At 36.9% G+C, this 16,785-nt stretch overlaps 1 protein-coding gene across 1 annotated transcript; it reads left to right on the forward strand.

Annotated features, from left to right (window-relative positions):
• Positions 1 to 2,024: 2,024 nt before the first annotated feature.
• sfrp1a (secreted frizzled-related protein 1a) lies at positions 2,025 to 15,943 on the forward strand (the record flags this gene model as incomplete). The annotated part of the gene is given in 3 exon segments (NM_001104837.1): positions 2,025 to 2,585; positions 6,910 to 6,990; positions 14,575 to 15,943. Coding segments are annotated over 3 exon segments (921 nt in total). The 3' UTR covers positions 14,901 to 15,943.
• Positions 15,944 to 16,785: the final 842 nt, after the last annotated feature.

Raw genomic sequence — 16,785 nt, forward strand, 5'->3', positions numbered from 1 at the left:
TATTTTCCTGGAAAGCCATAATAGAGGGGTAGAAGAGCCACATTAAGCCACATTCATTTTCTGAGGCTTAATGTTATGAGATGAAAGGTCAGAATAAAAGTCAATTTTTCTGTTACTAAACTGTATCCATTTACATTTTCATCATCCTTGAAATGTTGAAAAGACTGTAAAAACAAAGGCAGACCTTTATAAAGTTCTTAACAATAATGGGGTTGAAAATATTCTTTCAGTTAATAAAACAACTAAAAACAATATATAATATTGATGCATAGACGTGTGAAACTGATCTAAACACTAAAGTCATTTCCATTTTATTTCATACTCTGTTTAAATCAAACTGCTGACACAACAGTAGCATTTTTAATTTACTCCTTTCAAACTAATGTGAACATGACTTTAAAAAACAGATGAATTAAAACAATGCAGCCTATTTTCTCTTTCTCCACAATAATTAAAGCAAACTATTGACGTTTTGGAAGAAGAGACACATCTTCTCTAAGATTTCCCATTAATAATCTCACAGAATCACAAAGGATCCTCTATGTCTGAGAGTATTTTTACACATCTGGGTCATCTGGACTGGACTGATGTAGATTAAGGGTCTCCAACCTGCGGCTTGGCCACATGTGGCTCTTTTTCACCTCCACTATGTCTCTCTGGGTAAAGAAAAAAAAAAGTTTTTAATAAAAAAAAAAAACAACGTCCTTTAAAGTAAAAACCGTGTACATTGTAAAAGAAAGTAAACTTACCCATATTTTATTAAACTCATTTAGAAACATTTCACAAGTTGATCTAAAACATTTTTTAAAAATCAATTGGAGATTAATAAGCACAATTAGAATAAAGCTGCACCTGATAATAAGGTGGATTTTCAATTTTTGATCAAATTTAAGGATTTAAACTTCACCTTAGGGTTAAAAAACACATGAAAGGTCCAATAATTAGTTTTGATTTTATTTTGGTTTGCCAGATTTACCATTTTCTGGCAGATATGCACTTTTTTAAATCACTGCTGAGATTACACTATAATTATAACTTTAAATAATAGCTTTATAGTATGTGTCATAACTTTATGCTATTTTTGTTTTTATTGGGTACTATTGTGCTTTTCCTCGTATCGAGGAATTCTAATGTAAAGTTTTGTTTTTAATGCGTCTATGTGATGTAAATTATTTTTAAAAGCTACCATGCGCTCCTTGAAAAGAATTGCCCCTCTGGGATAATTAAAGTTGTTTGAATTTGAAAATTTCTACATTAACTGGATTGAGATGATCCTGTGTGACACAGGGTGTACTGTATTTTGAAAGGAAGTCATGTGATGCTCTGACAAAAGTTATAAACTATTTCATATTTTGAAGAAAAAAAAGGGGTTATGTTTTACTGATGCAAAAACAATATTTAATTTGTATTTCTCATAATAATTACAGTAACATAAATCAATCATTGTTTTCTTTTTCTAAAAGGGTGAAATAAGACTTTGTGGCTCCTACTGGGTTGTAGTCAGTAAGATATTGACCCTAATGGCTCTTAAAGTGTTGAAGGTGATATAGAAGAAGTCAGCAGAAAAGTAACCAGCATTTCCCAATTTCATCAGCAGTTGAAGAAGCTGAGTAGAGAAATGTCTTCCAGCTTGACCTTTAAAATTCATTGAGGAACTGAATCCTGTGAAAGGCTACAGTCCATTATTTACTCCTTTTGATCTTTTAATGATATGCAAAATAGGGGGGAGAAGGCAGGAGTGGGGAACCTCCTGGAGGGTTTTTACGCACCGGGTAATTAAAGCGCGCTGACTGACAGCGGAGCGCCAAAAGGCGCAGACGCGCTCTGATTGGCCGCAGCGGGCGCCTCGGTCTGCTGTTGTTTCAGAGTTCAGCGCATGCAGTGCGCTTCACCTCCACAGACCTACTGCGCATTGGAGGAGCGCAGCAGGAGAGCGTCCTGAAAGGCACCCCCCCCCCCCCCCTTTTTTTTTTTTTTTTTTTGTTGCTGCAAACTTGAATTCCCTCATTAGGTGAGGGTTCGGGTGCACTGCAGTTTCCAGTCGAGGTTCCTACAAACACAGACAGAGAACATGGGCTCTGCTTCGGTGCTGTTCAGGAGGTGGACCCAGCTGGTTCTCCTTTTGGCTGTCACATGTGGAGCATCAGAGTATGAGTACACCTGGGCTGCGGGCTCTTACAACGGCGGGCGAGGCTACGGCAAAGCTCCCCAGTGTGTCGACATTCCGGACGACCTGCGGCTCTGTCACACCGTGGGCTACACCCAAATGCTGCTGCCCAACCTGCTGGAGCACGAGACCATGGCCGAAGTGAAGCAGCAGGCCAGCAGCTGGGTTCCGCTGGTGCACAAGAATTGCCACAAGGACACGCAAGTTTTCCTCTGCGCGCTCTTCGCGCCCGTCTGCATGGAGCGGCCGATCTACCCGTGCCGCTGGCTGTGCGAGACTGTGCGCGACGGCTGCAGCCCCATCATGGAGGCGTTCGGGTTCCCCTGGCCGGAGATGCTCACTTGTGACAAGTTCCCCCAAGACGGTGTTTGCATTGCCGTTACGCAGCCGAACGCCACAGAGGCTACCTGGCCCTCAGGTAACAAACCTTCTTAATTAGTTCAGTAATTTATTTAAGTCTGATTTAACACTTAAACATGTTTTTTTAAAGTATTTTGATATTCTACAAACTATGCTGGTGAGTCAAATAGATCACATTTGTTTTAGATTTACATTTGAATTTCAGCAAACCAGGTTTTAATTACCAACAGGATGGTTAAATACCAAGTTTGAAAAGATTTCTCCGCAAATTAGAGACACTTCGGGATGAAACAGCCTTCTTTAATTTTGAAAATTTGAAGTCAAAAATATAACGTACTTCTTTTAATTTGAGAAAATGTCCCCATATTCAACACTTTAGATTTTTTTTTTGCCTTGACAAATTCAGGATTTTTGTAATTATTTTTTTTCTCTTTTTTGCTAAATTTAAAAAATAAATACGTATAAATACGAAAAAAGCCCAAGTATCTTGTTGAGAAAACAAACTCAAATAACTTTTGCCACTGTCCAAACATTGACACCCTTATGGGTCTGAGAATGTTGTTTCAGGGGTAAAAGAGTGTTTGCAGATGCAAATCCCAGGACAGGCAAAGTAAATATAACCTTTTGGGGGATACTTTTCAGCCATGAGGCAAACCCAAATCCCATTACACCCCCTCCCCCAACCTCCCAGATCTACTCATACATAAACTCTGCCTTAGCATGAATGCACAGATGCTTGCTTTTGACTGATGTTTTTTTTTGTTTGTTTTTTTAACGGATGGTAGTCATTTATTTCAAGGTGTTTGCTGAGATGGTGGACAATATAGGGAAAATAAGTCTAACCAGAAGAAGACAAAAACCCAAATACCTGCCTTTATCACATCTCATCTCAAATTGATGCAATCTGAAGAAAGAGGAACATCTGAAAAACAGAAACTCAGGATTCTGTATATTTGGTCTGGACTGGAAAACAGCTATTGCTCCACTGCCCATCGCCATGATACAGAGACACAGTAGACACCTCATGTAGCATCAGTAAGGAGCTCAATCCAGAAAAAAAATGCGGCCTCACCTCTCACTGCTTTAATACTACTTGGACCAAGAAATAAATAAATAAAAAACACCAGACACTTTGGGAAAAGAGAAAAACAACAACGCCTTTACAGTATAAAACTTGGGGCCATTCCAAATACATTTGGTTTAAGAGTTTGACTGATTTGGCTGTGTTGAGGAGCCTTTTTAAGGTGCACAGCATGGCACGGGGAAAGTACAACCACCTCATTCACCTTTAACCATAAATCTGAGGGGAATTTCTATCGTCACGTCATCAACTTACTTGTCTGTCAATCCGAGGCCATTAATTCACCTCTTAAAGGTAGCTTTTGTTGAACATGTGGGACGTAAATGGAGGGTCTGAGGAAATTAAAGTGTTTACAGAGAGGTGACTGTAGCTGTTGTTGGGGCGTAGACTTTTTTTCTTGTGTGTGTGTGTGTATAGGACGTAGGTGGATGCTTTTGAAGCTAAGGGCACCAAGCTTTTCTCCCCAGTGTGTGTGTGTGTGTGTGTGGGGGGGGGGGGGGTGGAGGACCACACAGAGCTCTGCACTCCCAGATGTCACCTGCTATTATTTGTCAATGCCAGTGGTAAATACAGTCAACACTCTCCCATTGACTTGTTGAGGATCATTTTGTTGAAAGCAAGTTTCCTTTTTGGTATCTGTTAACCAGAAAAGTTGATATTATGATTATCAGGTTGATGAAGGCAAACTGAAGCCAGAATTGTCCTTATTCATGAGTGAATGCAGGTTATGCTGGAAATAAGGGAAAGAAGGCAAAGAGACTCATAACTCTGGATAGTGTTTGTTTTCAAATTCAGTACTTTTTGGAGTATAAGTCGCATTTTGCATAGTTTGGCCGTTGGTGCGAATTATAGTTAGATCTGACTCATATGAGATTTATTATTATTATTTTTTTACAAAAAAAATAGCAACAACCACTAGAGGGCACTGTAGGTGTGTGAATCTGCGTTGCTACTTACAGCAACGCAGAAGAAGAAGTTCTGCTCAGTGTTATCCTGGCGGAACTGTTCCAAAGTGACACAGACGATGAAGAATTCAACAGATTTTAGTGACATGGAGTTCAGTTGACCTTTGAGCATGTTCTTCATGCTATAATAATAAAAAATGATGTTCATATGTTACCCTAATATACTAGATTCCTCCTATCAGTACGACTAAATAATCATCAACGTGTCACAGTAGTGAATTGTGCAGATATTCAGTGTCCTATTGTTATATATTCCGGAATTATGATTTGAAACGCCCGTTCTCGGTCCTGTGTTTTGTTTAGTAAAAGTTGACTTGTAGTCCAAAAAAAATACTCTGTACTTGTTGCACCCAGGTGTTAGTTTCACAAGCTTATGCTAAACATGCTTTAAAAAAAAGTATATGATTTTCCCTTTGCTTTCCACTTGATTGTGACGGACAGAACCAAACTCACCGTTGATTTCATATTGGAGAATACTGAAGAAATGTGCCTGACCCTGAAACTTTAACAGAAGGTCCAAGTTTGCTTGGAAAAGATCGGATTCTTGGATAGAGTGATCATTTGCCGTTACGGACAACAAAACTTGCTTTGTAAACCCCCAACAGATATGCCTCGGCTGAATTACTTCTCTGCAAAAACACATTTTGGCTCATATTTTTGGTGTCAAAACAGCCTGAACTGTGAGAACATTCAAATATCAACATATTTCCGGTTTCTCTTTCCAATTCTTTTTCTTTGTGTACACATAGAATGTTCTAAAAATGTTGTAATTTAGAGGGATAGGAAACGTGTTTACTGCCCTTCTTAGTTACAGCTGGCTATAAAAGCTGAAGACATTCCTCACCGAGGTCGGGTCACCTAAACACACAAAACTCATGAACGAAAAGTCACACCATGCAGTTCGTAAAGAAGGTTTGGAGACTGCATGGACGATATTCTTCATGGGCTTTGTTTCATTTGTGATGAACTTAGCTCAGAGTGAGCAATCTGTGCCTAAAAGACCGTTAAAGCTCATCATCCACCTCGTGTCACATAGTGACTCAATGAATCTCAGGCGTCACCTTTACTCCAGAGAGTTCATGATCTGCTCTGCACCCCCTGTCCACCAAAAACATCAGTCAAAAGGGATTGTTTGAGAGAAAGAAATGCACTTGGTATTTTTTTTTAAGACACTGTACATGGGTCATATAATGGTCATGGATGGTTTGCCCGTGTGCTCAGAAATTCTTCATTGACGTAGACTTATTAAAAGAACACATTAAGCACCTCTATTAACTGCAAGTGGCTGCAGTTCCTGTGGAGTGCAGACAATAAATGACCAGACGTTCTTCCAATCGTTAAAAGACCAATGAAGAAGTTCTTAAAGTCCAAAAGCAGCTAACAGCAGAGATCAGACTGGATCTTTGCTCACAGATATCTGTTACTAGTGTAAAGATTATAGTAGAAATGTATTAAATGAATATTTCATTTATTTCTCAATTTCATTTCATTTTTGTATCCAAACATATGACTTTAATTTGATAAAAATCTGTTGGATATGTTACTATAAGGTGTGTAATGATTCATTTTCAACAACGACTCGATTCATATCATGATTGGTGGTTGTTGATATGATTTTTAGTTGATAATTGGTTCATTTTGAACAATCGGATTTGATCTGATTCACTGACCTAAAATCGATCCAGAACATCTTTAGCCAAACCAGTGTGACTTAGAGAGAAATACCGGGGAACTGAACATCTTGCAAGATAATCAAGTGTAAATTAAATATGTGTGCAAACTAGTAAAGAAGAATTCATGTTAATTCCTTTTACATTTTAGTTTCCGAAAGTTCAGCTCACTCTTGTTTTTCCACATCCAAATAATCCAAAGAGAATCATTATTAGAACGTTCTAGCACACTGTGTGGTCACATGTCTTTGCCAAATTCATTATTATTATTCATGTATATTATTCATACATGGGACTGGAATGATGGACTGATCAGTTTTTGCTTCCATCACGTGTGTTGTCGGCTGTGATACAATTCATCATTTTTTGTTATAGTAAAATAAACCTACCGTACTTGAATCCAAATGGTATTTTTTAATTCGGTATAATCATTTTTTATCATTTAATAACAATGTTATTATATAATCCATTTTATGTAAAACTGCCTTTTAAGGAACCCAGGGACATTGGTACAATGGTGTAGGTCAATTTGTTTTAATTAAAAGCTTTCCCCAGACTGATCAATGTGGTTAAATAGCAGCACTATAAATGGATTCGTTGATTGATTGATTATTCTTTACACCCCGGTCACTATCCCGCGTTCTTTGTTTTATTCTCTGTCTGCAGGTCACTCTCCTGCCTGCCCCCCATGTGACAATGAAATCAAAAACGACGCCATGCTGGAGAATATTTGTGCCAGTGAGTTTGGTAAGCATCCTCCCAAGCACACTCAACACAAAAGGCTGATTTAAAAATGATATTTTGTCTTCCATCCTTAGTTTAAAAAATGACTTTCAATTCTAACAAACATGGGGTTTTCTGTCAGTGTTTCTTTTTGTGTTTAGATACAAGTACAACATGTCTTTGACCACATATGGTTTATATTTTGCCACAAAAAAAAAAGTTCCGCTTTAAATCAGCTATTTGTTTAAAAGGACCGGACTATCTGGTTGGGTTGATGACGATGTTTTGCGCTTCACAAATAGAGTTGTTCTAGATTTTGTGGCTGCAGAAAAATTAAATTATTTTAGTCTCAGAGTTCTTGTAGAAAGGAGTGTCTCCTCATTTTTTAAAACTATAAAATAACATTTCTAATTGTCCTAATTGTTTTTGGATTGGGTTGGAAATGTTTTATTTCAAGCATTCAAAGCAGAAATGATACAAAAACAAGAAAAACAACATAAATTTGTATCTATACATATATGCATTAAACATAGGATAGCCAAAAAAAAGGATTGGAAAATATGCATACGTCCACATACACTAGTAAATAATTAAATTATTATTCTTAATCATAAGTAAATATATTTTCCCTTTTGCATATATTTCATGCCACACTGAAACTATTGAATATTAAAATTGGCAAAAGGAGTTCAATAGATTCCTTGAAAGGGAGTCGGAGGAAGCAAACTTCAATAATCCCACCCCTGCTTTTTGAAATGATGATTGTTTGTAAACGCTTAAGAGTGGTACAGGTCTGATGTATCTTGACCAAGAGAGAGATAAAAGTTTGACTCAAAAACACATACCTAAATAGAAATAGTTCAAATTTGCTTTAGTACTAAATGCCTTATTAGCCTTTGGATCAGCTGGGTTACAGCTGTCAAATTGCATAATTGTTTATATTTTAACATTTAATACATAATCACAATAAATAGCATTCCGCAACACGGAATTATTTTAATTTGACCTTTTCTGGTATAAAGAAACGTAAAAAAAAAATCAAATTTTAGGTATGCTGCCTAAACCTCATGCAAAATTTTGAATATGGAATAGTTTATTTCAAGCAACAAAAAAACAAAAATGACAAACAAGAGATACACATCTTTACATTGAGAAGGTATACCAAACATTGGATGATTAACTGTGACTTAATTGGAAAAACAATATATATATATATATATATATATATATATATATATATATATATATATATATATATATATATATATATATATATATATATATATATATATATATATAATTATTCTTAATTATAAATTATTATTGTTATTAATCATAACTAGAATACAAGACACATTGAAACCTCATGCAAAATCTTTAAAGTACAATAAAAAATATAAAAATCCCAGTATATGATGCCAGTTTTCAATTTAGTTTTGACTTTGGCTTAAAAAATATATTCTAAATTTGAAGGTGTTATGCTGCAAAAAAAGCTTCAAAATCTTAACAAAACATTTAAATGTTTTGTTATGAAGAATTAGAACGTAACATGTGAAGTTCCATAAACATTGGAGTGATATAGTTTTAATGAAGTTATTTGTTGTGTCAGGTTTGTAAAACAAAGAATTTCATGGAGTTAAATGTAGGAGAAACATCCAAACAACAGGATTTATAAGCAAACACGATAAGTAGGACATGAAGTAATATGATGAGAAAGGAGCTCCATGCAGGAGTTACTGAAGTTAACTTCCTTTGCAAGAAAAGGTTACATAGAAATGATCTTAAGACTCAGAAATCATGTAACTAAATACTAACAATTTAGTTTGCCACCTGTCTTTGCAGGACGCTTTAGAGACTTAGTTATGTTTGAACAGACAATTATTTAAAAAGCTCAAAAGACGAGAAAACTTCAGTTCCAGGTGCCGTGCCGTCCAAACATGAACTGAATGCACATTGAGAACAGACTCCCCACCGCTTCTCGGGAAGAGTTTAAGGTTACATTTGTTTAAGGAATCGCCGTGCTGTTTACACTGCGGTGAAGAGACTCACTTCTGCCAAAAGCAGAGGGCACAGTGTTGGCTTGTTTCATCTTGGATTTAGACAGATGTTGTTTTGCTTTCTTGTCATACAATCCCTAACTAGCTGAAAAGTGACACTGCGCTGCTCATATTGCAGTTTTAACCCTACAGGGGAGTGACCCGCTCTGGAAGGCATCAGACATTGAATTTACCTTAATGTGAGTAGATTATGGTGGAAAAAGCCACTGATGAACAGCCTGACACAGTACTTTCACCACAGGCAGTGAACAAGATATGCTTGCTGTTCTTTCTGGAAATTTCTGTTTTTGTTCTGGAGAGAGAACTGTAGTTTTAAATATAATCTACAGTGGCCAAACCAGAATTTTATCTTGAGAAAAGGAAAATATGTCGAATTTAAAAAAACAAACAAGGATCTGGCTTTAATCATGCTATGTTCTATCAAATCAAGAAGAGATAAAGCCATCATACTGATTGTTTTCTGCTGGTTTTGACTTGGCCAAAAGTAGATGGTAAGTAAAGGCACGTTAGGGAGTCTGTGTTTTAAATTCATGTTTGCAGACACGACTTTTTGTTTTGTTTGGAGAGGACTCCTAAAAGAAGATAAGATAGGTCGCTGTTAGGTTGCTGTTCTCTGTGAAATGTTTGGATGGAAAAGTACAAGGAGCCTTAAAGACCAGCTTGGTGACTTGCACCAAGGTCTCCATTTATATGCAGACAAATCATGCGTTAAATTTCTTCACTCTGGCACTAAGCTGGGATTTTTTTCATCTATAAAAAGCACTGTTACTTGTGAGGACCAGCAAAAGAACTACTCTCTGTAAATTTTTATTAGATTTCAATAGATTTTTTTTGTTGCCATTTATCCAACACACTGTATTTTCTGTACTTTAGAGCGAAAAAGCAATTATAAGGCTCCCCGTCAATAAAGGGTTTATTTTCAGAATTATGTCATATGGACCTCACAAGACACCACAAGGGTTATGACGCACCCAACTATAAGCTGCATTAAGCGAGAAATAAAAAAGAGTTAGAGATAAGTCCATCCCGTCAGTCAGTCAGATTTTATTACCTGCGTTCACCCTATCTCAAGAATTTGTTTGTAACACGCTACACATTAGCAAATTCACAATACATCTAACTTCCAACCTTGTTTGCAACATGTAAAAACACAGATTCATACCGCTAAAACAAACCTTCCTGTGAGTACGCCAATTTCCAACTTTGTTAATATCGTGTAAAAAAAAAATGACAGTCCGACACTGGTACATGTTAGCCACACTAGCTATTTACAATAACACCCAACCTTGTTTGCAACACACAAAAAACCCCAGACTGATACCCCTACAACAAACATTACTGTGACTATGCTAACTCTCAACCTTATTAGTAAGTCCTAAAAATAAGGTTGTGTCCGAATTCCCACCCTAACCCCTAACTGGTAAACAACGATATAGTGCGGCACTATGTAGTGCCGTGAATTTTAAAAGCAATTCGGACACCATACTCACTACTTGTTTGTTTTTTTTTAAACGGCGGATATGACATCATCGATTTCACGAAGTTAAAATCTAAGTAAAATGAGCGTTTTACAATGATTATTTATAAGTCCACTGTCTTAAAAAAACTGTAAAAATAATTTATCAAAAAAATTTATATAAGTAAATTTTTTTGGTAAAAAATATTCCGACACAATGCATTGTGGTCTATATTCGCTGATCTAGTGAGCATTGATGCACTCTGGTTTTTCGCAGAGACTTCTGGGAAATTTCCAGGGCACTCGATTTTGGAATTGTAGATTCGGACAGCACTACAAATGGTGAACGCACTACATAGTGCACTAGATAGGGGTTAGAGTGGGAATTCGGACATACCTTGCAACTCAACAACAACAACAATATAGACCACAATGCATTGCATTGAAACAATTTTTGCCAAAAAAAATGTATTTGTGTTAACCTGTTTATCCTGGCGAGTGGGAGTGCTTCCAGACTCCAGTTGGTTCATCCGTGCTCCAGTTCCTGACCATTTACCTTGCCTTTGCTCCCGCTCCTACACCTGGCTGTGGATCCTGCCTCTGGCTCATCTCTAGCTCGTCTCTGCTCTGTACCTGACTGAGTACCACGTCTCTGCTCCTGCTCCTACACCTGGCTGTGGTTCCTGTCTCCGGCTCGACTCGCGCCTTTGACTGTCCCCCCAATCACGGCTGGATGAAGCTCGTCTGCTGGACTTTATATATGTAGTTGTAGAGTTAGATAAGTTAATTCTTCTCTAAGAGTTCTGGTAAATCGCCTGTCCGTCCTGGGGGAGGATCCCTCCTTCATGTGGGCACCCCTGAGGTTTCTTCGTTTTTCCGGAATCCGGTTTTTTGGGAGTTTTTCCTTACCGCGAAGGGGGGTCTAAGGGCAGGGATGCCAGTATAGCTTAGTCAGTTTGTTAGTTCATTTTAGTATTTTACTATTGCACTCTTTGTATTCACGATCCTTTTGAGTTCATGTTTCACTTCGAAGCCCATCGAGATGACTGTTGTTGTGATTTTGGGCTATACAAATAAAATTGAATTGAATTGAATTGAATTTATCTTCAAAAGACAGTGGATTCCTAAATGATCATCACACTCATATCATTTAGATTTTCACTTCGTGAAATCGATTACATCATATTCGCCGTAAAAAAGAAAAAAGTAGTGAGCATGGTTTTCAAATTGCTTTAAAATAAATCCAGTGTACTACATAGTCCCACACTATATAGGTTTTTAGTAGTTAGGGATTAGGGTGGGAATTCGGGTTAGCCAATTTAGCACATTTTCAATATCACCCAACCTTATTTGCAATATGTAAAAAAAAAAACAGATCCATCCAGCTAGTGTGACTGTGCTAACTCCCAACATTGTTAGTATCACGAAAATATAAAAAACCTAGTCCGACACCGCTAAATGTTAGCCGCCTTTTGACAGACTGCCATGTACCTCTCAAAATTGTTTCAACATCAGTAAGCACAACCAGAATGAATCCATCTAGGCTATTTAAGATGCTCGTTTTTGGGGGGAAAAAAAACACAAGGCTTTTTAGTGTGCCTTATAGTGCAGAAAATATGATAAATCCCATTAAGCAGAGACTGCAGCAGGAAAAGTGCTTTTGTTTAGTTAGAGTCTGAATTCGGGGCAGGCACCCCCTAATTCTACCAAAATTAGATTAGATTAGATTTGTTTATTAATCCCACGAATGGGAAATTTCCTTGTCACAGTAGCATGTAGTTTGGCACAAGTATGTACAGACAGTAATTAACAAATACACATTTTTGAAACAATATATACAAAAATAACAGTCTTCTGAAATAATAAACAGGGAAACAGATGTGCAGGAATATAGTCATCTGTATATATACATTTTTTGTACAGTGGAATAAAAAATTAAAACTAAAATTATTTGCTTAGGCTGAGGTTGAACAGCCTGATGGCAGCTGGGATGAAGGACCTGCAGTAGCGTTCATTTATGCACTAATTACAGCATTCATCGTGTAAAACACTTACAGTCCATCCCACTTAACACTTTGTTCCTACAGTATTTTCTCTTTGTGCCTAAGGGTTTCTAGGAGCCCATTCTTCCAAAAATGGCAGCACCTCCTATTAAATCTCAGGAAGTCTATGAAGGTTTTGTTGCCAAACTACTGTGTTTCTATTAATTATTTTTCCACTGGGAGCAGAGCTTTATGACACAGTGGGATCCAGAGGCTTCTGTCTGGGCACCTGGACCTGCAAAGATAATTAGCGCGGAATTGGAGCGAACCGTTGAACAAACACGATACTCACATTTGCTGCTGTAGATCGGTGAGGTTGACATTGCAGACCAACATGTTTATTTTGGTATTTAAAAAAGGGCTTAACAGTTTAACAAATTTATCTTCCTCTTGAGAGGAAATAAGCACCATAGCCAAAGAAAACTGACCCAGTAGATCAGGAAGGATGGCTCAGTGTTGTGGATTGATCTGGAACTCAGACTGAGATAGGGCTTTAGTAAATTGTCCAAAAGAAGGTAGAATGATGTTTTTTTCTTTTTAAACTATGGTTAAGTATATTACTGGTATATTGATCTTCTACCATTATAAGGCTAGTACTAGACAGACAGGAGATCTTGACTTGATAGTCCAGACCATCTAAGAAAATCTTTTAATGGTTCTAGAGAACTTTACATTATTCTACTTTGTTTTCGTGCTAGGATTGACAAGGCATTTTTGTATTTGGATCATTATAGTTTGGATGATAGCAACGTTGTAAAATAGTTGAGTTTTTTTTAATGCCCACTTTTTAATAACATACTAAAGATGTGTATACCGTCGTTTCTGCATTAGATTATAAGGCGCACTATCAATGAATGGTCTAATTTCATAATTATTGCATGACTTTATAAAAGATTTGCTGAGCAATATTTAATGTGAAATTCTTAGCATATGTGGATGTGACTAAACCCTGGAAAAAAACACAATATGCAATTGTTCATAACATCACAGGATGGTCATGAATGGAAGGATTATCAAGATGAAGACTTTTTAGGAGGGGGCCCGCCTTCTCCGCCTTGACTCACTAATTGCAAGGACTGCCAGTTTTGATTTCTAAGGACAAAAAGTTTCTTCATGGAGTGTTTTAATGAGGGGAAAACGTTTAATCCCTACCATGTGCACTCTTAATACAGCAACAGGAGATGTTTCAGTTGGACTCAAAGGTGGAAGTTTTGTCACCTTTTTTGTGAAAGTAAATCAGATGAGACTGTGCTCAAGAACTTAAAAAATACAAGGAAAAACAATATATATGAATAGAATTACATTTTCGTGACATTTTAGCACATTAGCCATGACCTTAATTTGTCTTAATACTGTGTCTAATATCTATACTCTCACCAGATATTTGAAGTTGTTTTAATATTGTCAAAAACATAGCTGGAACATCAGGATTTCCATTATGTAAACATAAGTTACTGTTTTTTTATAACAAAGCGTGCACCACCAAAGGTAGACTGCAGACCCCATTCAGATGAGGAAATGAGGTGAAACAAGGTTTTTTTTGGGACATCTAGATCATAACCTGTAATTCAGAGTAAAATAACATAAGTGCTAGACGTTTCATAGAGAGAAAGTTCCAACTCCCTTTCCAAGCTCAAGTCATTGTTTGTTTGTCTGTTTAGTTTGGTTGCTAGCTTCTCAGGTAGGATTTTAGTCAAGTAAAACAAAAAAAAAAACACCATTTAAACAAAGGGGAGACTTTCTGACTGTCAAGTTCCACCACTAAAAAAACGGAGTATGAATTTGTGGCTGCAAAGCCCGGCCTTAAATTGGTTTGAGTCATTCAATGTGAATGTTGCTCAATTAGAGGGTATCAGGTGTGAGTCAAGTGGAAGAAATGCATGCCTAAAGTATTTTCTGTTAAGCTGGAGGAGAACTCCCTAATAGAGATAGTCACACTGGCAGCCTGACTTATTCTTGATGAAATGACTCGAACATGCTGTGACTTGATTTTTATTAGTGTCTTCTTCTTTGTGTGTGTGTGTGTGTGTGTGTGTTTGCATCCCCACCATAGCTTTGAAAGCCAAGATCAAGGAAGTGAAGCAAGAAAATATGGACCGTAAGGTGATCCTGCAGAGGAGGAAGAGGATGGTGAAACAAGGGAATCTAAAGAAGAGGGACTTGAAGAAGCTCACTTTGTACCTGAAGAACGGTGCAAACTGTCCCTGCCAGCAGCTGGAGAACCTGGAAAACCAGTACCTCATCATGGGTCGCAAAGTAGACAAGCAATTCCTCCTCACAGGGATCCACAAGTGGGACAAGTCCAGCAAGGAGTTCAAAAAAATCATGAAAAAACTTAAGAACTACAAATGTCCCGCCTTTGAAAATGTTTTCAAGTAAAAAAGACCTATGGCTTCAACTGGTTGCTTTGTTATACTTATGAACTTGCACAAGCAACGACAAACTTTCTTTCTATTGTGTTTTGTCTCAATATATCGCTACATATGTACAAATATATTTTTGAAAGTCCAAAGTTTAATTTTAGGGATGATGATACTACAGATATGAGTTTTACATTTTTATTTTACTTATTCAGACTGAAATATAAATAACAAATGTAAAATTGTATTTGTCGTTGAAGTATAGGTACACATTGGCTATCATATAGATTTGTTTGACTCTTCCTGTTAACAAATTAGAGGATTAATTGGTCATTCTTGAAGAAAAAACGTTTTTTTTCATGTTTTTGTACAAGTGGGAAAAGAAAACACAACTTCCATTTATATAAGCAATATATAAAGCTTGCTTGTATTAAAGCCAGTAGCTTACTAGCATAAATTTATGATTAAGGATAGAAAGTTTAGTTTGTGCTGGCTTTTCCTGCAAAAGATGAATAAATATCAGAAGAGAAAAAAATTGCCTAATATTGTTTTATACACGGCTCCACAGTTTTTTTATGCTAGTGACCCCTTTGCTTATTAAATGCAGAAGACTCATCAAAAATATCTTTCGGGTGACATGAAATACTCTTAATTAAAGAGCTCTTCAGCTTTAAAAGCTACACAGAGGGTATGGGGCAGTGCTTCCCATGAGTATTTGTAAAATATTGCACTACCAGCTTTTCCAAACAAGTCCTGTATGAAAACCAGCAGGCTGCATCAAAGGATGGTGTTGCAGGGTTGGTTGGCAGTTTTCTCAATCTGAATATGTTTATTTTCTTTTTACTACTTTGTTATTGCCTGAATTGCCATGGATAAGATTAAATGCATGCATCTTTAAAATTGCAAAGTGTATCACATTGTTTTTTTATATCCATTTTGTGTTGTGACATTTTCTGCTTGTTGGTCTGTTTGAGCACTGTTTTGTCTCACATTGAAATGTCAGTTGTTCATTGTTGCTTGTTGTCTGTACATATAAAGTTAACATAAATGTGGAAAACCAAACTTGTGTCACAGTTCAATATATTTTACTCAATTATTATATAATTTTGCCTATTTCTGAGACTCAGGGAAATATTTTCCATTGTATCAGCAGTAAGGGATAACATTACCTGTAACAGGAAGTCCTATTTTATACAAAATCCATAAAAACATTAATAGTGACCAACCCTGAATGAATTGTCACAAGGAGTGGTATCCTGAAAAATTCTGTTTTATTATTATTATTGCTTCAAGTTAAAAATGGAACCCAACATTTTTTAAAACATTCTTTTTTTGTTATTTTGTCTTATTGAACTAATTGATATCACGTTTTTACATATATCTTTTGAAATAGTTGTATCAATCATATCCACAATTTACTGTTGTCCATGTTCTCAGATGTCCGAAAGTATTGCAGAAAGAGAATAAGTATGATAGATGTGGGATGCTTGATTCCTGTGCCAAATTAAAGTAAAAAGCAGTGTCAGGGGACAGACACGCATTGACTGGAACAGTTTCTAAAGAGCATCGGATTACGACTAAAATCGCAGATTTTTTTTCGTTGTTGCCCTTAAAATGTTTTGCACACTTTCAGCCTAAGTCACAACTACCTAGGCTAGGTGCTGGGTGTTAACCAAAATGTTCATGTGCATTATTCCCTATGGGGATGCTGCGGACGACAGGTCGTAGAAAACACATACAGGTAAGTAGTGGTGAAGAAGTTGAGACGCTGGCACGTCATATGGATTTTCCGTTTTTTCAACACCTCCCCATTTCCTACGCACTGTGCCAGTAGCCCATTAGTACTGTGATAAGTGTGTGCTCATTATGTGCCCCTTGTGTGCAGCCGGGCTGTTAGAAATGAG

This window comes from Oryzias latipes, chromosome 9 (assembly GCF_053564925.1).
Source record: "Oryzias latipes strain Hd-rR chromosome 9, Olatipes_Hd-rR_3.1".
NCBI lineage: Eukaryota > Metazoa > Chordata > Actinopteri > Beloniformes > Adrianichthyidae > Oryzias > Oryzias latipes.